The 26,386-nt window shown below is 46.7% G+C and overlaps 1 protein-coding gene across 1 annotated transcript in view; it reads right to left on the reverse strand.

The window, feature by feature from the left end:
• Positions 1-1,428: 1,428 nt before the first annotated feature.
• LOC309523279 (patatin-like phospholipase domain-containing protein 7) overlaps positions 1,429-26,386 on the reverse strand; it is a gene marked incomplete at its 3' end in the record, with an annotated part of 71,359 nt that continues 46,401 nt past the window's right edge. The window contains exons 5-10 of the mRNA XM_082207064.1: positions 13,073-13,204; positions 3,891-3,979; positions 3,627-3,767; positions 2,820-2,979; positions 1,592-1,672; positions 1,429-1,467 (exon numbers count right to left, since the gene is read on the reverse strand). Of these exons, the coding sequence (XP_082063190.1) occupies positions 1,429-1,467; positions 1,592-1,672; positions 2,820-2,979; positions 3,627-3,767; positions 3,891-3,979; positions 13,073-13,204 (642 nt within the window). The remainder of the gene's footprint in view (positions 1,468-1,591; positions 1,673-2,819; positions 2,980-3,626; positions 3,768-3,890; positions 3,980-13,072; positions 13,205-26,386) is intronic.

Below are 26,386 nucleotides of genomic sequence, written 5' to 3' on the forward strand. Positions count from 1 at the left end.
ACTAACGTCACATCCCATCTCCCCTCCCGTGAGACTTCCAAGTGTCTGGACTGTCTCTGGAATGTAAACAGAGTCCCGTGACTCCCAGCAGCTGCACAGTGAGAAACAGAAACTAACAGCATACCACCTTGAGATTCTTGGAGGGAAAAGGTGGGATATAAATGTCATAAACAAACAAACAAACTTTTTAAATAGTTTGTTTTCTTGTGTATGTTAAATTAAGGAAGTTTTAGTGCCCTCAATGGAATTATTATCATGTATTTTAATTGATACTATAGTTGTAAAAAAACAACAACAAACAAACCTGCGTAGAAGCCATTTTGGTATATAAACAGTATATAAATTAATAAGGAACAAAATAACAATACAAATAATAGCAACATCCCTTCCCCAACCCAAAAACTGTAATCCAGCTGGCACTACTTGAAAGCAACTTCCTTTGTACTTACAGTGGTAGCTCGGGTTAAGTACTTAATTCGTTCCGGAGGTCCGTTCTTAACCTGAAATTGTTCTTAACCTGAAGCACCACTTTAGCTAATGGGGCCTCCTGCTGCTGCCGTGCCACTGGAGCACAATTTCTGTTCTCATCCTGAAGCAAAGTTCTTAACCCGAGGTAATATTTCTGGGTTAGCGGAGTCTGTAACCTGAAGCGTATGTAACCTGAAGCGAATGTAACCCGAGGTACCACTGTATTTGTAAGCCCTCTCTCCTTTCTGCCCTCACTATATCACCAGACATTCCTAGCATCTAACCCCTGAATCCCCTAGCATCACACCCCACACCAAGAATAAACTCTTCAGAGCACATTCTTCCCACAGCTAGTGGAGGGAAACAAAAAGTAATCCAGTTGAGTAATCCTGCTGAGCTCCCAGCTGGCTGATCGATTCTTAATTACAGAAGGGTTGTTTTTTTGTTTGTTTTTTAAAAAGCGCAACCCAGGGGAGGCACTTGGGAGGCTTAGTTTTTAAGCCCTGCTGGCAGCTCCAAAGGAAGAAAGAGGTGAAAGACTCTGGCTTGCAGAGGGCTGCCTAGAATAATGCACTTATCTTAAACACACCAGGAAGACATTTGGGCTATGTGATGTAGCCTAGAAGAGCATCACTTGCCTATGGCGAGTCCAGGCTTGCTTTCTGGCAAATTTATGAGGGGGAAATGCACACAATGAAAGAAACTGGGTACGTGTTCTCCCTTTCAAGTTGAAAAGGAGCCACAAATGACCCAATGGCTACATCTACGAAATAAAAACATTCAGTGGTCTAACATTTTTTGCAAATTAACACACAAAGTCAAAATAAACCTCCTAAGTGATCCAGGTGGAGAAGGAAGGAAAAGGAGGAAAAAAATTCAACAAGCCTAAAGTTCACTCACAAACACACCCCTCTCTAGACTCCGTCCAAGCAAATGAAAAGCAGGAGCAGGCAAAGACGCTCAAGGAGAGGGTAACACAAGGCTGGTGAGGGATGTGGCCTGAAACAGTCCCCAGAACCAGCGAGATTTAGAAGGCCATATTCAGCTCCTAGGCCTACAGTTCCCCACCTTTGTATCAAAGGATAAAGACATCCAGGAGCCAGAGTCATGGGCTTTGGCTTACCGTGCTGACATCCAATATGCTGAGGAGGCTGTGGACACTGTCTCCTGCCAAGACGTCTTTGACCACCATCTCTGTGCTATCCTATTGTGGATGGGGGGGGGGATAATGAGACCACATTTCAGCTACACAATTACAAGCTAAGTTCAAAGACCTCTGTGTGTGTCTCTGGGAGTGACTGGCCTTGAAAAGCAAGTAATAAATAAGCAGAAGAAATAAGGCAGACACAAACTCTGTGGCTGAGGCAACTTTCAACACAAAGCTCAGCTTGGCATACGCTTATGAGACTTGCTCCCACCACCCACACTCTGCAGGACCTAGGAGGCATAACCACCACCCCAAGGATGGGAAGACGCCTCATTCTTATTAAAGGTAAAGGTCCAGTCGTGACTGACTCTGGGGTTGCGGCGCTCATCTCGCTTTATTGGCCGAGGGAGCCGACGTGCAGCTTCCGGGTCATGTGGCCATTTCTGGCAAACCAGAGCAGCACACAGAAACGCCGTTTACCTTCCCGCCAGAGTGGTACCTATTTATCTACTTGCACTTTGACTTGCTTTCGAACTGCTAGGTTGGCAGGAGCAGGGACTGAGCAATGGGAGCTCAGCCCGTTGCGGGGATTCGAACCGCCGACCTTCTGATCGGCAAGTCCTAGGCTGTGTGGTTTAACCCACAGCGCCACCCGCGTGCCCTCATTCTTATTAGTCTTTGCCAAAAGCTATATAATGAAGGTGCCAGGCACATCTCTGTGGGAAGGCTGCCACAGAGAATACCCTCTTGCAGGCCACAACTAAAGAGCAACTAAGGGAGTAATCTCTGTTGATCTTATCACCCGAGAGGGTCTGTAGTGAAGAAGGCGGCCTTTCAGGTATTTGGGGCCTGAGTCATTTAGGGCTTTAAACACTAACCTAAATACCTTGAATTGGGCCTAGAAATGAACTAGCAATCAGTGCAGCTGTTTTAAAACAGGGGTTATATGAGATCTAAGCCAAGACAGGCAGAACTTAGGTAGCTACTGAGCATACAGCCAGCAGGCCTCTCAACAGAAAAATTAGAAGTTTCAGAGCATGCCTCCACCTGCTACAGCCCAGTAGTGTCTACTCTGACTCTGCCAAGCAAAGAGGGGAGGGACTTTGTTATTATTTGCTCCTTATTCTATATGCTTTACTGCTCAATACTGTTTTAACTGGCAGTGTTTGGCCATGGATGTTGATGACCTGTCAGCTATCCTTACACTTTCTTGGATGCAGACTTCCAGCTTTCCATCCTGCTCCACATAGATGCTGTTGTCCAGCTGCCCCGGGAGGAAGATGTACTCCCCTTCGTGCAGTTGGACAAAAACCATATGCTTGCAGAGCTCCAGGAAGAGAGGCTTCTCAAAGTGGCCAAGGACCCTGCAGGGAAAGAGATGAGAAGGAGCTTGCACACCAGGCATCCTGCTCCTGGCCTAAAACAGCAATGAGTCCAGAAAGGGGGAAACTCACTGCTACAGGAGGTTGCCGCAGCTGCTACTTTGAAAGTACAGGTGGTGACCATTTTGCACGTGTTTTGATTGGCGAGTGACCGCCAATGCATGCACTATTTTTAACCCCAGAGGGGGCAGGAGCAGTACAGGGCAGGGAAGGGTGGGGCGGGCTTACACAAGCTTTGCCAACATGTGTGATAACCCAAATCGCAACCCCTGTGCAAACAGAGAGTTGCCTGTAGCAGGGGCAAAAGCAGAAGGATTCACCGGCAACCTCGATTAGTCTAAGTTAGAGAGCAGCCCAAAGCCCATTTTTAGAAGGAGAAAACCAGATGCAAGGGGTTAAGATGCAAACATTGCTGCCACTGTGCCTCACTAATGAACTTCTTAGAGGGGCTGGCCTGCTCATTGCTGGTAAACATGACAAGCTGGTCAAATGGTCCCAGTGTGTCAATCCTTATTCTCCTCAAACTGAGGACATGTCAAATCCAATCTTTATGCAAACTCTTTAATGGTAGGGAAGTTGCTACTCTTCAGCCCCCACCGGCCCAGCTCTCTCATCACATTTGCCCTTACCTGACATTTTTAAGCATGTAAAGGACTTCGGAGGGCAAGTGGGAATTCTTCACGTCAAACTCTGTTAAATCTGCCTCGAGCAGAGAGGGTGGAGGCTCCTTTGGCTGCAGGGTGGGGGACTCCTTCTTGAAGTTCAGGATCCTATAGGGAATAAAGCAGAACTGGTTCACCTCACAACATGGCAATCGGGGAAAAGTGGTCCCTTCATCTTCTTCCTCCCCATTTAAACTCAGACAACCCACAGGTCCCTGCATCCCCCAATACCTCTTTGCCAAGGACAATACTTTGGCCTTCTTCCTCATCCGCTGCTGCGGGACCGTGTTTCCAACCACAGAGTTTGGTAGAGTTGCAACCTGGAAAGGAAGAAAGGTTTCCTGAAGGAAAGAAATCTCAACTCACAGAGGAACATACAGGAAAAAGGAAACCAAGCTGGGATTTTACTACGGGTTCTATTCAGTGTTAGTTTCAATAAATCTACCCTAAGTAGGCCTAACTGAGATCCATTCATTTTAATGTGTCTACCACAAGTAGAACTTAATTGGAGTCAACCCTAAGGCATTAGAGCCTCAGCTTGTCCCTGGTACAAATAAAGGACTGAAACAATGGTGGTAGCAAAAAACGGAAAACAGGACACTTCCTTGATCTAAAGTTCCAGACAGAGAAATGCATCCAACTCAATTCTACTCAGAGTAGACTCACGAAAAGGAATGGACCTAACTGAGATATGCACAACCTGGCCCAAGTTATAACAGAAAGAGGAAAAAGGAGATGGCAGAAAACTGCAGAAAGAAGAGATGGTAGAGCAAACTGGAAGAATGAACATAGGAAGCTGCCAGTCAGACTACCAGTAGATCTTGCTCAGTATTGTCTATACTGACTTGGCAACAACTCCCCAGGGTTTCGGGTGCGAAGTCTAATCCAAATCCTAGCTGGAGATGCCGCTAAGGATTGAACTGGGGCCTCATGCATGCAAGGTAGATGCTCTACCACTGAGGTACAGCCCTTCCCCAAAGAATGAGAAGCCTAGCGACGGAATGGTAAAAGTTTTATAGCTGTGGTAATTCAAGAAATAACTCCCTGGTGAATGCTGTGGCTGCTGGGAGTTGTAATCCCAAACCTCTGGAGAGTACCAGGCTGACCAAGGCTGATTAAGGCGTTATATTTGCAGTGTGTTTGATTTTGACATGTTCCTCCCAAACAATGCTTTGGAGGCATAACTGAGTTTCCAGCATTACAGGACGTTTCTCCTTCGTGTACATTATTGATAGATGATATTTCAGCAGCATGTTGGCAAACCGTTATCTGCGAAGGGGGTCCTTTCACAACCAAGGGCATCTGCTTGGAACTGCAACAATGGCAATATATTGAGCACCATCTATTAGAGTGCCATGTGTACTGCAAATGAAAGCAGGCTGCCATGGCAGATCTACTAACCTATTTTCCCAGGCTCATTCTGCCCTAATAAAAAAGATTACCAATAAAAACACTGATGTGGATTTCAGAAGCGCTTCATGGTTGACTGCTGAGCTCCCAGATTTAAGAACTTTGGGGATTTAGTAGTTGAAGCAGCCGTCATTCCCTCTAGCTGCCAATTTGAGTTCCATCAGATTCTGCATTCAGAGGGCCTGGGAACTCATGAGAATCCCAGGGATACACGTCTGTGCATGATCCTCCTGTATTCTCCCCTGTGCCACTGTATGTGTGCAATCAAATTAATAATGTTGCTGGTTACTTAGCAACTACAAACTCCCTCCCCTTCATAATTCTAAGAGTTCTCTTTGATGCTTTCCCTAGTTAAGTTACAAGGGCTGAACATAAACTCAAAAGACTCTCCCCACCCTCCTTTTTCCCTCTCTCCTCCGAGCATCCGCCGTCCGCTTGTATTCTAACTTTGACCTTTCCAAGTTTTCCATCAGCATCCTATGCAGAAACTCCACTTCTTCTACAAACTCTTCAGCTGCAGGTACCAACAATCTTTCTTCCCTCCCAGGGAAGGCCCTGGGATGCCTCCCATAGTTTGGCATGAAGGGCGACACCCCTGTAGAGGTGTGCACTGCATTATTATCTGCAAATTCAGCCAAACTTAATTTCTCTGCCCAGTTGTTTTGCTGATGACTCACATAACATCTCAAGTATTGCTGCAAGATAACATTCACCCTTTCTGATTGCCCATTCGTCTGGGGATGTCTAGCTGAGGTGAAGTTTACTTCCACCTCCAGCAGCTCCATTAACTTTCTCTAGAAGCGTGAAGTAAACTGACTTCCTTGATCCATAATTTGTTGGTTTCTGCTCTCTTCACTGTGCAGCGAAGTGCATGTCACAAGACAATGTTTACATTCCACAGTCAGAGTACTGTTGGGTTTTCCCACGGGAATGGGAGACTGGATGTGACGTACACTGGTTTCCTGTTTTTCACTCCTCTCTCGGAGTTCTTTGTTCCGAGGAGAAGGACGGTTGCTTCTCTGCTCCCGCAGAGGCAAGATGCATGTTTGTAATTTCTCAACATTGAACTGAAAATAAAGCAAAGTTAAGCATGTGGCATGTACTGCTCATCATTCCGCTGAGTACAGGACTCTGCAAATACAACATTTTTGGTTATGGGCCCAGAAAGACGCAGTCAAACTGAAGGATGGAATGCCGGCAGAGGGACAGAGGAACGGATCGGCGTTATCTGCTCTGCGCGTCGAGTTTGATTGATGAGAGGTATGTGCTCATGCTCCGGGCAGCCTGCCAGTTTCTAGTTTATGGCTTTATGGCTGGACTTTGAACTTTTAAAGCCGTTTTGCCGCGATACAGGCAAAGGCTCTAAGGCACAAGCTCACAGGCTTGGGAGGCTTGAAAACCGAAAGTACTTTTACAAGTGCTTTTGGAAGCAGCTGTACACAGACGCAGCTTGTTTAAAGCAGCAATGATGGCTAATGCAAAGCTGGCTGATGCTTTTGGGATTCCTAAGCTCAATAAGAAAAACTACGCGGACTGGGTACTCTATGCAGAGGCTGTTCTGCGGAAAGAAGGTCTGTTTAATGTTATTACAGACAACCCCCCAGCTCCAATTACAGATGAATGGGCTACTAAGGATTCCAAAGCAAGGGGAACACTTACATTGATAGTATCCCCAGAAGAGCTCTGTCTGCTGCGTGGTAAGACCACAGCCAGAGAAATTTGGGACACTTTAAGAGAGGCTCACTTGAGGACAGAAGCTGGTTCCTCAATGTATTACTATGCCAAGCTGCATGGTATGGCTCTTGCTGAAGGTGGAGATGTGCGTACACATCTGATGAAGATGCAAAATCTGAGACATGAGCTGCAACAGAGAGGACTCACCTTTCCAGAGGCTGTGTATTCCTTCATGATACTACATTCTTTGGGTCCAAGTTGGGAGTCCGTTGCCACTCAGATTGCTGTTCAGCCAACTGCTCAGCTCACAGTAGCTTATGTTACTGCTGTGATCCAGAATGAAGCAGATCGCCGGGGTGCTAGCTGCATGGGTAAGGGGGAGTCTTCACAGACGTCATCCCAGAGTGCAGTGGAACCACCAGAGGGCGCCAAAGCTTTGAAGGCAGTGAAATGCTACTCGTGTGGACGTCTAGGCCATATGAAGAGGGAATGCAGATCTCCCAGGGCCAAGACAGAGCAACGCAGCGGAAGCTCATCGCGTGGAAAAGGCCAAAGCAAAGGAAAAGGTCCAGTCTCCAGGACAACGCAGCACAAGGCAATGGTCTCACGCTTCACTCCAAAGGTCGAAAAGGTCCAGAAGACGTCTAGATCTTTCTTCGTTGTTGATTCAGCAGCTACCCACCACATGTGCAACGATAAGCGACTGTTCGTGTCTTTTACACCGCAGGAAGGTGCGATTCACCAGGCGGATGACCACACGATCCCCAGTCAAGGCTACGGAACTGTTGTTCTTCACAGTTTGGACTTATCGATACAAGATGTGCTTTACGTACCAGATGCCACACACAATCTACTCAGTGTTATGCAGCTGAATGAACGGAACATTGACGTTTCCTTCAAGAACAAGAAATGCACCATCACAAAGAAAGACGATTATGTATTGCATGCTGAATGTGTTGATCGTTTGTTTGTTCTGTATTATGATGATGTTGTGCAGAATGAAACTTGTTGCATTGCAGGTTCTAACAAAAGTTTGCATGCAGGATGTATTCACGATTTTCACAGGAAATTTGGTCGTTTGCATTTTGAGGCAGTATTTAAAATGCCTGCCTTGGTTGAAGGTATGACTATTAAACCCTGCAGGTACCACATGAAGTGCAAGGCGTGCGCAGCAAACAAGGTGAAAATGGCTGCGAAAGGTAAGGTGTCTAGTAGGCAAGCTACAGAACCATACCAGGTTGTTCATGCTGATTTAGTTGGTCCACTATCACCCTCTTTGGGTGGCAATAGGTACTTCATGGTTCTCATTGATGCATTTTCCAGGTATATTTATGTGTACAATCTCAAGCAGAAATCAGAGGCTTTTCCAAGGTTTAAGGAATTCTGTGCTTGGTTGGAAAATGTGCATGGTAAAAAGATAAAGACTCTTTTCACTGATCGCGGGGGAGAATTCACTTCTCAGCAGTTTGAAGCTTTTCTGACTGAGAAAGGAATTCAACGCGATTTGTCCAGTCCTCGCTCGCCATGGCAGAATGGACTTTGCGAAAGGGCAACTCAGACATTGCTTCAAGGGTTAAAAACCTTGCTGCATGATGCCAATCTTCCAGAGAGTTATTGGGCCGAATCTCTCTTGTGTTTTGTTTACAGTTACAATCGCAGGTTATCTTCAGCGATTGGTTGTACCCCCTATGAGAAGATGTTTGGCAAGAAACCGTACATCAAACACATAAGAATTTTTGGTTCTGACATGTGGGTTCACACACCACAAAGCTCCAAATTAGGAAAGCGTGGATTGCATGGTATCTTTCTAGGTTATCAGAAAGGTTCTTACAGAATAATGATGACTGACTCTAAGACAATTAAGCTCACAAGAAGTGTTGAGTACAATGCCAAGTGGGGGGAGAATGTGGGAATTTTCCAATGTTATCCTGATGACAGTGATGAAACTGAGGATAAGCAACAGCAAAAGCAGCCGCAACGACCAACACCCACTGATGAAGGTACTGATTCTGAGTCTGAAACTGAATCGGATAATTCAGAGGATTTCAAGAGTGCGAAAGCCTCTATGCGACCCTCTGAAAGCTCTGATCAAGAATTGGAGGAACCTTTGTTCACAATAGGTCACTTTTCTCCTAAGAAGGAAGAGGAGAGTGTTGAAGACCAAAGGATAATTCACAGGTCACAAAGAGCCACAAAAGGCAGACCTCCAAAGAGATTTGCTGATGAATTTGCTAAGATAGCAGTAGCAGGTGTTAAAAGCTCCAAGAAGGTATTTGAACCTTCAAGTTTCCAAGAAATCCAGGATTTGGATTCTAAGGAAGCTGAGCCATGGTTAAATGCCATGAAGGCTGAGCTTGATTCCTTAGAAAAGAACAAAACTTGGGAGCTAGTTCCAGTAGTTCCAGGAATGAAACTGCTTGGAAGCAAATGGGTCTTCAAAGCGAAGACTGATCAAAATGGCAAGATAGTCAGACACAAAGCCAGATTGGTAGCCAGAGGTTTTGCACAGGTACCAGGTGAAGACTATCACGAGACCTACTCACCCACAGTGAGATATGAGAGCATTAGGCTTATGCTCAAACTTGCTGCATAAGAGAATCTACACATTAGTCACCACGATGTGAATACAGCATTTTTGTACGGATCTCTAGGTGAATCACTTTATATGCTTCCACCTGATGGCGTACAGGTAAAACAAGGATTTGTTTGTGCTCTAAAGAAGTCCCTTTATGGTCTCAAACAAAGTGCACGGTGTTGGCACACAAAACTCACTGAAGCATTGTTTTCTCTAGGTTTTCAGCAAGGGAAAGCTGATCCATGTGTATTTGTCAAAGAGGAGGGGCAAAAGAAGCTGTATTGTTTGTTTTATGTTGATGATATTTTATTCTTTTGGAAAGATGTCACAATGTACAATAACGCCCTAGCTCAACTGAAAGAGCACTTTGACATGAATGATCTTGGTGAGGTAAACAACTACCTATCTCTGGAAATAGAAAGAGATCAAAGTGGTAACATTCTAGTACACCAGTCACTGAAAATTGCTGATGTGTTAAGCAAACTGAACCTGATGGATGCTAACCCTATAGACACACCGATGGCAACATGTTATCAGGTAGAAGACACTGAAGAAGCATTTTCTGACACTACACTGTACAGAAGTGTGCTAGGCAAGCTAAACTTCATTGCCAGATGTTCAAGACCTGACATTGCTGTTAGCTGTAATTTGCTAAGCAGACAAGTTAACAATCCCACTGTTAATGATTGGAAAGCTCTGAAACGCATAGCACGCTATTTGAAAGGCACTATGCATTACAGACTAAGATTTAACAATCAGAAGTCTGGTGGTCTTGAGATTTTTGCAGATGCAAGTTTTGGAAGTGACACTGCAGACAGGAAAAGTACATCTGGAGTTTGCTACATGTACAATCAGGGTCTATTTGATTGGTCATGCAAGAAGCAAACAACAATTAGCTTAAGTACTTGTGAAGCTGAACTGAATGCACTGTCTTATTCACTTAAGGATTGTGAATGGTTGTTACAATTGTGCAAAGACATGAAAATTCCTGTCAAATGTCCAATCCAGGTTTACCAGGACAACAAAGCATGTTTGGCTTTGCTGACTTCTGAAGGTTGTAAGCAAAGCACGAAGCACTTGCAATTGAAGTTGCAACATGCTAGGGAACATATTCAGAAGGGACTCGTAACGGTGTCCTATATGCCAGGTAATGAAATTCCTGCTGATGTACTGTCCAAGATTGTATCAAGGGATCAACACTGTACCTATGTACAGAAGTTGGGTTTGTACTGATATTGTACGAACACGCTGCCCAGTGATGTTCACAGAAAGGGGGAGGATGTTGGTTTCTGCTCTCTTCACTGTGCAGCGAAGTGCATGTCACAAGACAATGTTTACATTCCACAGTCAGAGTACTGTTGGGTTTTCCCACGGGAATGGGAGACTGGATGTGACGTACACTGGTTTCCTGTTTTTCACTCCTCTCTCGGAGTTCTTTGTTCCGGGGAGAAGGACGGTTGCTTCTCTGCTCCCGCAGAGGCAAGATGCATGTTTGTAATTTCTCAACATTGAACTGAAAATAAAGCAAAGTTAAGCATGTGGCACGTACTGCTCGTCATTCCGCTGAGTACAGGACTCTGCAAATACAACATAATTAGCCTAGAGGCCATCCCATGCAACCTGAATACGTTGTCCATAAACAGCCTGGCTGTTTCCTGAGCAGAAGGTATCTTGGTGCAGGGTATGAAATGCGCCATTTTCGTCAGCATGTCCACTACCACTAGAATCACTGTTTTCCCCTGAGATACCGGCAGGTCTGTGATAAAATCCACGGTTTGCTAGGTGTGGGCAAAGGCTGGAGCAACACTGCAGATGCTGCCCTTTCCCCTTTTTCCCTTTGGCAAACTGCACAACCCCTGAAGTACTCTGCTACTTCCTCCTTAATTTTGGGCCACCAGAATTCCTTGGTAATCAAGTACAGAGTCTTATTATGCCCAAAATGCCCCGCTGTCGGATTGTCATGATGTTGCCTGAGAATTCTTGCTCTCAGCTCTCCATCTGGCACATACAGTGCCCCCTTGTAGTAAAGCAAACCCTCTCTTTCTTCAAAAACCCCCTCTCTGCCTTCATTCTGTCTTACTTCTGACAGTTTCCTTTGTGCATACTCATCCCTTTCTGTGAGTGCGTGCAGCTCCTGCTCCCTTACTACGGTGGCTGCGCATTGCCATTGCTCAGGTTCAAACACATACCTCTCCGTTGGAGCCTGTTGCTCTTCCATATATTCTGGCTTCCTAGATAGCGCATCTGCCCTCGCATTCTGCACTCCTGGCACATACCCTATCTTGAAGTTGAATCCCAAAAAGAACTGTGACCATCTTATCTGTCTTTGATTAAGAAGTCTAACCGTCCTCCAGCACTCCAGGTTTTTGTGGTCTGTATATACCTGCACCTGTTGCTGTGCCCCTGCTAAGAAATGCTTCCAAATTTTAAAAGCATCATAAATGGCCAAAAGCTCTTTGTCCCAGATCGTGTAATTCTGCTCAGAGCGGCTCAGCTTCCCTTCCCTATCCTGCTGCAGCAACACTGCCCCTATGGTCCTGTCTGATGCATCTGTCTGAACCCTCATGGGTTTTTGTGGCTCTACATGTATCAGATACTCTTCTGAGACAAACACCTTCTTCAATTTTTTGAAGGCCGCCTGTGCCTCAAGAAGTCCAACAGAAAGCCTTATTTCCTCTCAAGCAATCTGTGAGCAGTGTGGGCAGTGATGTGTGCGTAATTGGGTATAAAATTTCTATAGTAATTACTGAAGCCTATGAACCTTTGAACATCTTTCTTTGTTTTGGGCTGCTGCCACTCTAGCACACTTTTCACCTTCCCTCTTTCCATGTGCACACCTTTTGCTGAGAGGCGGTAGCCCAAAAATTCCACTTCTTGTACATGGAACTGGCATTTCTCTAACTTGGCATACAACTTATGCTTTTTAAACCTCTCCAATACCTCTTTTACATGCTTCACATGCTCCTCTTCCGTTTCTGAGTAGATCAGCACGTCATCCAAAACACACACGCAATTTTTGTACAGCAGTGACCCCAACACGTGCTGTATAAAGGATTGGAACGTGGGTGTGCCCGCTTGTAAGCCATAGGGCATAACAAGGAACTCATATGATCCAAAAAGGGTATAAAAGGTGGTTTTCCACTCATCTCCCTCTCAGATTCTGATCAGATTATACGCTCCCCTCAAATCCAATTTAGTGAATATCTTACCAGTCCTAACCCTCGCCAATAGATCTCCTATCTTTGGTTAGGGTTAGGCTATAGGTACAGTCACGGAATTTAAACGTCTATAGTCACAAACCAAGCAAAGTTGATCAGTGTTTTCCTTACCTACAAATAAAACTGGGGAACCTCCTGCTGCAGTGGATTCCCTAATGAAACCCTTTTTCAGGTTCTTGTCCAAGAACTCCTTCAGTGCTTGTGTCTCTGTCTCTGACATAGAATAAAGCTTTCCAGGGGGTAATTTGGCCCCTGGCACCAGGTCTATCTTGCAACCATACTCTGTGTGTGGGGGGAGGTAACTTATATGCCTCTTGTTCACTAAAAACATCGCTATAGGCAGCATAGTGATGGGGTATGCTTACTTCCACCTTGTGGACCCTTTCCCTTTCCACATTTGCCCCCCTTGCTCCTACTGGTTTGCCTTGCTTCTCCCCAAAACAATGTTGGACGCAATGTGCCGAAACAAAAGTGTGTGATCTCTGGTGCCAAGCTATAGCAGGGTCATGTTTGGCCAACCAACTCATGCCCAGTACCACTGGGTGTCCACTCAGCTTGGTCACATGGAAAGACAGCGTTTCTGCATGGTGATCCACCTCCATCCTCATGGGCGGGGTCTGGTGAGAGACATCCCCTGCCACTAGGGGTCGTCCATCAATCGTCTGGACCTGTAAGGGAAAATCTAAAGGGATTAGTGCCATCCATTGTTCCAGTGCCAAGTCTATGTCCATGAAATCCGTAGAAGCTCCAGACTCAACCAAGGCATGAACACTGAGGTGGTGCCCGTTTGGGAGTTGTAGTTTCACTGCCAGAGTGATTCCAGGGACTCGAGCACCGGCTTGGAGACTTCTCAGTTCTTCTCTCCCTGGCCGTGGGCCTCCACTTCCAGCCAGGCTTTCCCGTTTCCCTGCTCCTGCCCTTGTGCTCCGTCACCTTCCTTCACCTCTGCTCCTGACAGTGACTCCCAGGCTCGTCGTTTTGGGCATTGCTTGGCAATATGCCCTGGCTGGTTGCATAGGAAACACTTTCTGGTCTCTTTCCAGCCCCTCCTCTCCTCCTTGATTGCTGTGCCAATGGTCAAGGTGGTTTTGGCACGCACAGCACCCAATTCCATTGCCTCCTCCTCATCCTTTCTGGGCCCGCTGCCAGCTTTACGTTCTGGAATTTCAGGAATGCGATTTTCGCGCCAATGTTTCCCTGCTGTGCTCTTTCTTTCTGCTGCCCGAGTTTCCTCTCTCAACCCAATCTGAAGGCAAACCCTCACAAGTTCATCAAAGTTAGAGGATTCTGGCATTCTGGCCAGCTGGTCTTGAACCTCTGTGTTCAAACCTCCCCTAAAAATTGCTTCCACCAGTGGAGAATCCACAGACCACTGTAGCTGGTGTATTAATGTAGCAAATTGTGCCCAGAAAACTCTCACTGGGCTGCTATCCTGTTTCAGGCCCAGGAACTGTTGCGATGTAACTGTCCTGCCTCTGGGGAGGAGCTTTTCTCTACATCCAGGAAAGCTGAGTTCTTTGTCTGTGAGTTACTTTCACTTTTCTGCCGAGAGACGGAGAGACACCATGCCTGCCGTCTCTGATGGTCTATTTGTTATTTTACTGTTCTGATGTAAATAAAGCTGTTAGAGGAACAACAGTGTGTGGACTCTCTCTTCTGCAAGCTCATTCACACAAGAAGCACTCGCTGTGCCGCTCTGCTGCAAGTCCGGGATTTCTGTTGCTGTGGAAACGTACCGGACCCACATGTTATGGAAGTTTTCCAGCCACGTTTGTGTTGAGTGTGAGGAAAGGAGAAGTCCAGCTCTTAGATCCTGTCTGCTGTTGTGGAAAAAGCAGAGGCAGTCTGATCTCGCTGGTGAAAGCAGGAGCCTGCTGGAGGAGACATCTTTGAAGCAACCAGCTGGCAGAAAGCGTGAGTAAGCTTACAGCCCCGGGAAGATGGCAGAGGCCAGGCTCACGAGACTTTCACCATTCCTTTTAAGAGGCTTAATGGGTGCAATTGGGAGGACTGGTCAAGAAGAGTGAAGTATTGGCTTTCGGGCAAACAGCTTTGGGATTGCACCCAAAATGAGCCGCCAGTAGCAGCTGCTGGGGCAAATGCTGCTGAGGTTGCCAGAGTTATGGCTGCAGTCAAGAAAGACCAGAAAGCAATGCCCCATATAGTACTTGCCCTGGAGGCTTCTCAGCTGCCCCACATTGATGGATTATTGACTTGCAAGGGGGTCTGGGACTCATTGGTCAGGGTACACCAAAGAACCACGGCTGGTGCCAAGATTCATGTGACACGCTCCCTTTTTCAGATGAGGCTGTCTCCAGGGGAATCAGTACGAGAGCACATTACACAGATGCTGTCTATTTTTACTAAGCTGTGGCAGCTGAATGTACCTCTCCCTGATGAGCTCAAGGCTTACATCCTGTTGAGCAGTTTGGACAGGAGCTATGAGAATTTAGTTTTGACCTTGGAAACTATGCCACCTGAGCATCTTAGTCTGGATTATACCACAGGGAGACTTTGTGATGCAGAACAGAAGAGGCAGAAAGCTGGGGGGGCGAGCAGGCACTGGCTGTGCCCCCAGGAGCTGTGCCCCCAGGAGTGGGGGTGCAGCGAAAAGCAATGATGAATCTGTGAAAGCTTTTGCTTCAAGATGTTGCTACAGATGTGGGTCCCCCTCCCATCTCGTGAGAGACTGGCCGGTAGAGGAATCCAAGGTCGTCTCGCGTAGCAACCAGATTAGCTCAGCGGCGAGACGTGGGAAAGCTCACAAAAGTTCCAAGGGAACTGAAAGCAAGGACAAGTCTTCACAGTATCATCTTGCGGCGAGCATGACAACAGAGACCAGCTCTACCCATAGCAACGTGCTGAGCTGGGTGGTGGACAGTGGAGCTACTCACAAACTCGTGCCCTCTAGTGGTCTTCTGAGGAACTGCAAGGCTGTAAAAAGTGGACAAACTGTTACACTAGCAGATGGAAGCAGACGTGCTTTGACTATGTCTGGCTCACTGTATTGTTCTTTTTTACAGCACGAGATTGAGGCTTTTGTCGTTCCAGAGATGTCTAGCTGGCTTCTATCCGTGGCTGCCCTTGTTGCCGATGGTTTTAGCATTTGTTTTGAGAATAATATGTGTTCTTTTTCCAGGGGTGGGTGTCAACTGTTCAGTGTTGAATGCAAAGACAGGCTGTTTGTGGTAGAAACGCCTATTGCAGGTAACAGTCCCATTGAGTCAGCACACATGCAGTGTGCCAATGTTCCAACACATGATGGCTGTCAGCATTTATGGCACAGACGTATGGCACATGTTAAGAAGGTCCTGGGGTGCACTGAGGGGTGCAAGATGAAGGCATGTGATAAGTTTTTAGATCGCAGAGCTTGTAAGCAATCCAAGGTAAAAACGTGCTCTTACACTAGGTCTAACGGAGTGACAACCAGGCCTTTTGAGCTAGTGCATGCAGACTTGTGCGGCCCTATGCCAGTAGCCTGTCTGGGTGGGGCCAAATACATACTCTCAATTGTGGATGGTTTTTCGAGGAATTCCTGGGTCTTCATGATTAAAAACAAAGGTAAAGCTGCAGCATTGGTGAAAGACTGGATCTCTGCTGTAGAACTGCAATTCTCTTCAAAGGTCCAGAGCTTTCAGTCTGATCGTGGTGCAGAGTTCACCGGGTCTGCGCTGCAGAGTTTCTTCCGCCAGAAGGGAATACGCCACAGGCTGACAGTGCCACACAGTACCCAACAAAATGGCATTGCTGAACACAAGAACAGAACACTTCAAGAGGCTGTTGCATCTATGCCCTTTGATTCTGGGCTCCCCCCAAATGCTTTGGGGCCGAAGCCTGGAAGTGTGCTTCTTTTTCTCAGAATCACTCATTTTGTTCTGTTGTAGGGGCCACACTCTCTTTTCTGCTGCATGGAAATAAGCCCAAGGTGCATTTCTTCCATGTTTTTGGTTGTGAGGCTTGGGTTCTTGTGTCAAAGGCCAAACACAGAAAGAGTGGACCAAGGTCCAGGAAGATGATCTTCTGTGGGTATGAACCAGGGACCAAGGGGTGGAGATTTGCCTATCCAGAAGGCAATCAGTCCAGGCTTCTAGTCAGCAGAAGTGCTGAGTTCTGCGAGCAAAGTGGGTGGACACGCACACATCCCGGGGGAGGAGCAAGATGGCCGCCAAACTAGCTGCAGAGTTCTGGAGGTTATCTGAGGCAAGTTCTAAATCTGCTTTTTAAACAGGCTCGACACCGAGTCAACCTTTGAAACTCCCTTTATAATATATTTTAACTCCTCCAGAGTTTTTTTAAGTAGTTTAGTAGTCCTTTTAGCTTGCTGCTTCTAAAAAAAAAAGAGCTTTGCTACCTTGTTACCTTGTTATCTTGATGTCCGGAGGGTTTTGCTCCCTGCGATGCCACGCCCCTCAAGTCTGACCGACAACAAGGAAAACGGGTGACAGCTGATTTATTGCCAACTCCGTGTTACGCTCTGAACTATAAGCTATCAAATTACAAATCACAAACAGCTATCCCAAATCTTGCCTCATTTTGGACCTTAGCCCATAGCTGGGTGGACAAAGATTTACAAATGGTACTTACTAGAAAGAAACGTAGGGACCTGGGGATAGTGACAAGTCCATTGTTCCAGGAGTGTTATGAGAAACAGAGTAAAATCACGCAATACTTTTTACACACAAGGGACAACGAAAATGGAAATGGAAATGGAAATGAGCAAAAGATGGCTGAGATGGCTGAGTTGAAGCAGGATGAGGCTCTTCCTTTTCCCTCTGCTGCTCAAGATCACTCAACCTTCCCTAGAGGAATACAGGACACAGAGAATAACAACCAAAATAGAAATACAATGAGCCTGGCCCATGAAATAGTCTTGGCTGAGATATTATCTTCAGAGTTACAGGAAGAAACCCGAAACTCCCAGAAACCCCAGACTTCATCTATGGGCTCCCAGACGGAAAACAATGACTGCTATCCTCAGGACTGGCTGCTCTCTATAAATCTGGATCTGGCAGCTATGAAAAAATACTTAACAATAACAAATGGGCTGCTCCTGACATTAGTGGAAAATTATCCCCTCCAAGCTAAAGGCTCAGAACCTCATGGTGTTGATCCACAAACCACCCCTCAAGAGCCAGAATATACAAAGCAACCAGCAACCAGCAAGTGCACACAAGGATCAACAGCGGAAAATCATTTACACCAAGGAAAGGACATAGGGCTGTATGTATCTGCCCCTAAAACTGAATTTCCTATCGAAGTAAATCAAAAGAAGCGAGGCATTAGTAAGAGATCCCATAAGAAGAAAGTTGAAATTAAAAAGAAAAGTAAGAACATAAAAACTGCAAGGAAATCTGTTACAAACCGACGTGCATGCAAAGTATGCTGGAAAAGACTATATAAGCTGATTCCAACAAAATCAAAAACAAACTCTAACAAACCTGCTACACATGGCAGCAGAGAGAACAACAGTGTGGATCCAGGAAAAAAGATCCAGCTGAAGTCTTTGAAAGAAACATCATTGCTGCCTAATAAAACAAGTGAGGAAACGGAATCACTACCCGGGTGCTCTATGCTGAAACCCCAAGGATCCATAAACATTAAAGAAGACTTACCCCACACTATTGATTATGGCAGATTTCAAGATGAGCCAGTAGCAGGGCAAGACTTGCCCCAGGATAAAGGATGGAAATTGATGTTGGCAGATAGGAAGTTAGCTTTTCTTAACTACCCGAAGCCAAAGGGCTTCCTCACACAGGAAGAACGCTCGGTGCATTTTGTGAATATTTTAGATGATATGCTGCCAGGGAAAATAAAATTAAATGACATTACCTCAGTAGATTTCATATTCTACAATGGATATTCTCTGCGAGTGATTGCCTCCTTCAAAGATCAAAACTTGGCTAAATAGATATATAGATCAAGACATCTGCTGTCAAAGAAAAGGATAACGGTAACAAGATTTTTCGAAAACAGCACATGTTTGAAATTGTTCCCTGATGAGTTTACGACAGCTGAGATAAGATTTACTTGTAAACCAAAGGAGGAGAGAGGACACTCAAAAGACAAACTGGAACATACTGAGCAAGGGCCCTTGAAACTAAGACAGGAGATGAGATTGCCTAATGAGGGGATGGATAACTTCTATCCTGAAGAAAAGGCATTAATAAACCAGTTTGGATTGTTGCCCTTCTTTGCCCAATCTGAGATCTTGAGAAGATTGGAGACCCTTAGAAATAAGTTAACAGAGATGAATGCTCAGGAAAAAGTAAGAGAGAAAGAACCGGCAACGGACCAATTGAAGAAAGAGAACCTCTCTGAAAAAGCTAAGACAGACCTCATGAAAGATTACTTTTATAATACCTCTACAATTGCGGAGATAAACCTGTTAACAACAGATCCAACACAGTGCGTAAGGGACAGAAACAATCTACCATCTAAGAAGGAAACCATCCCTATGGCAACCACGAAAGACTACCCTTATATTACCTCTGCAGCTGCAGAGATAAACCTGACAACAACAGATCTAACACAGTGCGTAAGGGACAGCAACAACCTACCATCTAAGAAGGAAACCACCCCTATGACAACCACAACGCGCTCTTGGACCAGCATGAGATACCTGGATGAGGATGAACTTGGCACCAGTCAAATAGAACACCTCAAGGTAGACTCGCCAAAAAAAGGAGTACTGATCACCAACGTTAGCACGCTGCACCCTTCAACTGATTCCATTGAGTACCTGGGCGATAATACATCTATGGACATTGCCAAAATGAATGAAATCCAACTAACAGATAAAAAGATAGGCCCCAAAAATCTTTCAAAGGCAAATTGACTAAGATCAATTTTTGGCAAGACAACGTGCAACCTTGCCTTGCTAACTTGGAATATTGCAGGTTGGCAAAAGAGGCGTTCTGACCAATCCTTTGCTAAATATATCCAGAGACATGACATTGCGTTTCTCCAGGAGACCTGGAGCACAAGTGAAGTGGAGTTAAATGGTTTTTCTGCGTTCTCCCTCCCAGGTCTTTCAAGTACTAGAGGGGGGCGAGTTAAAGGTGGGTTAGTTACTTTAATCTCAACAAGGCTAAGGGCCACATTTAAAAAACTAGACCCACTAGACCATCTGGCCACAGCTGTGCAAGTACAGTGGAGAACCCACAGCTGGCTGCTGATTAATGTATACCTACCTCCACAAAGAGAGAAAAGATTGATAAGAAATACTTGGGCTCAGTTAGAACAGTATCTTGACAAACTACTAAATCAATTTCCTGATGCCTCTGTAGTGGTGGCAGGTGACCTAAATGCCAGAACTGGACAATCTGATGAGGCTTTGTGTGCCCATTTCCACGAAACAGTCCCCATTATAGAGGAAACCCACCCAATACCAGCTAGAATCTCAAAGGATAAAGGCTGCAATTATGCCGGCTTATGCCTACTACACTTGGTCAATAAGTTGGACCTGGTTATATTAAATGGCCGCACAGAGGGGGAGAAGGTCGGAGAATTCACATTTATATCTAACAATGGCGCCTCCACAATTGATTATATAATCGTGTCGTATGATCTTCAAAACAAAGTTCTGGAATGCAAAGTGGAGGAGCGCTTAGACAGTGATCATCTGCCATTAAGTGCACTTGTAGCTGCGGGAAAGGATTTATCCTGCGCTGAAAAAATCGAGCATTCGAGCCCTACAGCTTTGGAGCTCAGATATTCGCGCATTAGATGGACAGATGAACTGCATAAGGAAATTTCAAGTAGGCTATGCTCAAAGGAATTCCTCATTAAGAGAGAAAACCTTATAACTTCCTCAAGCCATGAATTAAAGATAAATTTATTTCAGGAGCTAATTTTACTCCTTCAAGATCCCCTGAAGGAAAAAAGGAACAGGCCAAGCAGGCAATCCTCAGTATATAAAAACTCCAAACCCTGGTTCGATCAAGAATGTCAGGATATGAAGAAAAATTTACTGAAAAAATACAAGAATTATAGATCTGCCAATTTACCCCAACTCCCCACGGGCTGGTTTGAAGATAAACGGAATTATAAAATTTTGATCAAAAACAAAAAACTCCTGGCACAGAAAAGAGAATGGAAATGCCTAATAGATGCATCCAGAGAGAGAGATTCGGCCACCTTCTGGAAACTGGTAGCAAATGGAGTGCGACCTACTTCCTCAGAAGTGGAGTATACTATACCTGCAGGGACTTGGGAGGCATTTTTCCAATCTTCATATTCAGCTCTGCCTTTGACACAGCCACTAATACAGTGTGCGGCAGCTGATGAGTGGCCTCCGGTGTCGGTCGCGGAGATTAGGAGGCTTATTCAGGCACTCAAACACAGAAAAGCCCCGGGAGCAGATAACATCTCTCCTGAACTTCTCAAAGCCAATATTGACTGGTGGGCCCCAGTCCTTGCCACCCTTTTCACCAGCATAGATCAAACAGCAATAATACCAGAGGACTGGGGATTGGCAATCATTGTTCCCATATTTAAGAAAGGCTGTAAACTTGATCCAGCCAATTACAGACCAATCAGTCTCTTAAGCATCATCAGCAAACTTTATGCAACTCACTTACGTGAAAAGTTTGCGGACTGGCTGGAACAGGAGCACATCCTAAAGGAAGCCCAGGCTGGTTTCAGGGCACATAGATCAACTCTAGACCAAGGATTGGTATTGCAACATCTAGTGGAGAAATACACCTCAAAGAAAGGAGGCTCTCTCTATGTAGCCTTTATAGATTTCAAATCAGCCTTCGACTCGATACCCCGGCACAGACTTTGGGAAAAACTAAATGTCACAAATATCGATAGACGTCTTTTGCTTCTTATCCGTAGACTACATGAAAATACTCGGATCCGTGTTAGATGTGACCGTTATGGGAACCTATCAAAGGAAATCCAAAGTTCCCATGGTGTCAAGCAAGGCTGTGTTCTTGCCCCTATTCTTTTTAACTTCTATATAAACTCCTTAGTCGGAAAGATGGAGGAAGCAAGTACTCATTCCCCAAATCTAAATAATACACCAATCCCGGTCCTTTTGTACGCGGATGATGCGGCACTTATTTCCTTCTCTTGTGTGGGTCTAAGAAAACTTTTACGAGCTCTTACAGAGTATTGCGAAGCTGAACACCTAATAATAAACTACGCCAAATCAAAAATTATGGTGTTCTCCAAGAGAAAACTCCGACATAAATGGAAAATTAATAACCAACCTATTGAGCAAGTAACATCTTTTAGATATCTTGGAATAATTTTTGATGAGAAGGGATCTTGGTGCCATCAGATTAAGAACTCCATTGTAAATGCGCAAAGATCTTCCAGAGCTATCACAAGATTCTTCTACAGAAAAGGAGGTCAATATGTTCCTGCTGCCTCCCAGGTCTTTGTTGCAAAAATACTTCCACAATTGACGTATGGCACCCAGATATTTAATTGTCAAAAACTCAAGTCCCTGGAATCTGTACAAACTAAATTTTATCGTTCCCTACTAGGGTTACTGTCAGGGAACTGACATCAGAGGAAAGGGAGGTGGTAGGGCTCCCAAAGACTGGGAGAGAGTCAGCAGCTAAAGCAGGGACAAGGAGGGGGAGCGAGGGGTCTCTGGAGGAGGATCTCAGTAATGCTGAGAGAGACGCAGCAGCCCAGGCAGGAAACAGCAGGGGAGAGAAAGGGGTGAGAGACACGTCCAGCGAAAATAGCGGGGAGGTGTCAGAAGCAACTGCAGGGAGACCCTTGCTTCGCCGGAAGCTGCCACGTCGTGAGTCCAGGAGACGCGTTTCCGTTAAGGAACTTCTTTGCTGGAAGCGCTTCCGCAGGCAGCCACTGTCAGACTCTACTAGTGACTAGAGCAGACATGTCTGAGGAGCTCTGTCACACACAGAGGTTTGTGGGGCCGCACAAACTCTGAAGGGGCACTATTTTAAGCACAAGCAGCTAATCATCCCCTGACAGCAGTCTGACAGTCTCTGTACGCTGCCTGTGCAGGAGAAAGCATCATGAGCGACCCAGCCGGAGACGGAGCCGGAGGAGCAGGGGGTGGAGCTGGTCCAAGCTTGGAAGAAAGATACCGAGCGTTGGAGGTCCAACTTGCGCTGCAGACGGCGAGGCTCGAGGAGAGAAGGGCTCAGGATGCTGACAAAAAGGGGAGAACCACTCAGTTCCCCAGAAAGGTACCAGGATTGGTGCAGAAGTTTGGGGGGGACCCCAAGGATTACCATGCCTTTAGGACTGAGATGCAATATGCCCTGAATGTGCAGTTTGATGAGTTCCCTGATGAGGAATCGCGAGTTGCTTTCGTAATTGGGCATCTTGAGAAGGGGGCGCGGGACTGGGTTCGACCCCTGATGGCAACGCACAACGATATCCTAAAGGACACTATGAAATTCTTTCGTGCAATGGATATCATGTTTTCCAGCGATATTGAGGAAGGGGTGGTGCGCAGACAGCTAATGGCTTGCAAGCAGGGAAGCAGATCTGTCCGTGAGTACTGGACTGAATTTACCATGCTGATTCACAGATTGGGGTGGGATTTATCGGCAGCACCAATTCAGATGCTATTTGAAGAAGGTCTTTCTTCAGCTGTGAAGGACGAGCTGGCCAGGAGCCCCAGGGCGGTGTCTATGGATCAGCTGACCAAATCTGCGCTGACCATTGGAGCGCGCCAGGAGGCAAGAGCCTTGGAGAGGCGGGAAGGGAGAGGGGAACGTTGGAAGGAGTTACGCATTCCAGACATTCCTGAGCCAGCTTTCCCGCCGGCAGAGCCGATGGAAATCGGAACAGCCCGCGCGCGCGCAGTTTCAAAGCCCAGTGAGGGGGCGAAGAAGGAGGGAAAGGGAGCCCGGAAATGCTATCTCTGCCAACAGCCAGGCCACTTTGCCAGAGTCTGCCCCCAGAGGAAGGAATGGCAAGGGATGGTGGGAGCAGTTGAGGGGGAAGAGCAGGGAGAAACGGAGCAGGTAAAAGCCAACGCCTGGTTGCCAGAGTCAGGGCACTGCAGCCAGGCCAAAGAGCAGTGAAAGTGCCCGTGCCAGAAGCTCCTCGACCTGCTCTAGTGATTGAAGTGTCGCTAGAGCTGCAAAATGGACACCCCCTAAAAATAAAGGCGCTGTTGGACTCAGGCAGCTCCTGCAATTTTATGAGCAAGGAGTTTGCTGCTGAACATCAGATACAGACTATCCCTTTAAGCAACCCCCTGCAGGTGACCACGATCGATGGCAGGGAACTGTTGGGAGGAGGAGTCAGCTTGCAGACCGTCCCAATGATAATGAGGGTGGCAAGGCACACAGAACTGATAGCGTTTAATGTGGCCACCTTGGGAGGCGCTCCCATTATTTTGGGAATGAGCTGGCTAGCCTTACATGATCCGCTGGTGGGCTGGCATCAAAGAGTGGTTTCCTTCGGTTCAGCACATTGCTTAGAACACTGCAGGGGGGAAAAGGGGTCAGCAGGGGCCCAAGCCACCCTAGCAGGGACTGAAGTAATGGAGAAGGGGAAGGTGCCACCACAGTATGCTGATCTCAGCGACGTGTTCAGCGAGAAGGAAGCTGACCAACTACCCCCGCATAGGCCCTTTGATTGCCAGATCAATTTACTCCCTGGAGCACAGCTTCCTGTAGGCAAGTTGTATGCCATGTCAGACAGGGAAATGCAGGAGTTGCGAGCGTTCATTGACAAGAACCTGAAGAGAGGCTTCATCAGAGAGTCCAAGGCAGCGGGGGGTAGCCCAGTGTTTTTTGTGGATAAAAAAAACACGGACAAGCCGAGGCTGGTATGTGACTTTCGGCGCCTAAATGCAGTGACAGAGCCGGCGGCTTTTCCTATGCCCAGGATTGATGATATTTTGACCAGGGTGCGAAAAGGAAAGATTTTTACAAAGCTGGACCTAAGGGGGGCGTACAACCTGATACGTATAAGGAAAGGGGATGAATGGAAGACCACCATGTTCACCCCTTTGGGGGCATTTGAATACCTCGTTATGCCTTTTGGATTACAAACAGGCTCCGCGTGTTTTCAAGCCTTCATGAACCACGTACTGGGGCCTTTGCTCTACAAGAATTGCGTGGCCTTCTTAGATGACGTGTTGGTGTATTCGGAGAATGAGGAGCAACATGTGAGAGACGTCAGAGAAGTGTTGAGCAGGCTGCAAGCCAACAGACTGTGGGTGAAACTGGAGAAGTGTCAGTTTCATACCAAGGAGGTGGAATTCCTGGGGTACCGCTTGTCAGACAAGGGGTTGGCCATGGACCCCGGCAAGGTTCAAGCGGTGCTGGAATGGAAAACACCCAAGACCAAGAAGGATGTGCAGAGGTTCCTAGGGTTTGGAAACTTTTATCGTAAGTTCATCCGAAACTTCGCCCACCTGACGGCGCCCATCACGGACTGTCTCAGCAGTAAAAAGAAGTTTGTTTGGACGGGGGAGGCGGAGCGAGCGTTTGAGGAACTGAAAAGGGCCTTCGCCTCGGATGAACAACTTCTACATGTGGATTTACAAAAAAAGCTGAGGGTCGAAACAGACGCTTCTGACAGAGCCATAGGGGCGGTGCTTCTTCTGCAGCCAGGGAAGGAGGGGTCAGAGTGGCGACCGTGTGCCTTCTTTTCGCGAAAGCTGAACAAATCCGAGAGGAACTACACGGTGTACGACCGGGAACTTCTTGCGATTTATGAGGCCTTCCGGAGATGGAGGCACCTGCTAATTGGTGCACAACAGAAGGTGCAAGTGTGCACGGACCATAAGAATCTAGAGTATTGGAGAACTGCGCGAGTGCTCAACCAACGGCAGTTGAGATGGGCCCAGGAGTTCTCCAAATTTAACTTTGAGATTTGTTACGTACCAGGCCCGGAGAACGTTAGGGCGGACGCTCTCTCACGCAAACCTGAATATTTGGAGGGAGAGGGTGCACCCGAAGAGACCCATGTCATTCCCGAGGACCGCTGGGTGTGTGGGGCGGCATTGGTGGGGCAAAGGGAACTGGTAGAGGGAACGGTGCAGGATGAATACGCCCAGGACAAACTCAGGGGTCTCAGGAGGGAGGGAGACAAACCCGGGGGTTTTGAGGAGAGAAATGGGGCGTTGTACTACAAGGGAGCGTTATACATACCTGAAGGGGAATTGAGGGAAAAGGTACTCAAGCAACTGCACGATAGCCCCACAGCAGGGCATTTTGGGCAACACAAAACCATGTGGCTGGTTACCAGGGAATTCTGGTGGCCCAAGGTCAGGGAAGATGTGCGGGAATATGTGAGAGGGTGTGACCGATGCCAACGAGCCAAGGGGGAGAGGCGGGCACCGGCAGGTTTATTAGAACCACTACCCACGCCGGAAAGGCCATGGGAGGCAGTGGCAATAGATTTCATGACTGATCTGCCCAGGTCCAAAGGGAAAACAGCCATCATGGTTGTGGTAGACCTGTTAACCAAGATGGCCCACTTTATAGCCTGCTCACATGCGGTCACAGCGGAAGAAACAGCTAAATTGTTTGTGGAAAATGTGTTTAGGCTGCATGGCGCCCCCTTGAGGGTGGTTTCTGACCGAGGGAAACAATTTACTTCCAGGTTCTGGAGGAAGCTCATGAGCTTATTGCATGTAGAGGTGAATTTTTCTACTGCCCGTCATCCAGAAACCAACGAGCAGGCGGAAAGAGCTAATGGTGTCCTCCAGCAATATTTGAGGTGTTATGTGAATGACAGAGAGAATGATTGGGTGGAGAAGCTGGCGTTGGCAGAATTTGCCTACAACAATGCAGAGAACGTGTCCACGGGGATGAGCCCTTTTTTGGCTAATCACGGGTGTCATCCCCGAGCCTTCCCAGGGGGGGAAGGGGAGAACTGGAGCGTTCCAGCCGCAGAAC

The sequence above is a fragment of the Podarcis vaucheri genome (assembly GCF_965113315.1).
Source record: "Podarcis vaucheri genome assembly, chromosome: W".
Classification (NCBI taxonomy): domain Eukaryota; kingdom Metazoa; phylum Chordata; class Lepidosauria; order Squamata; family Lacertidae; genus Podarcis; species Podarcis vaucheri.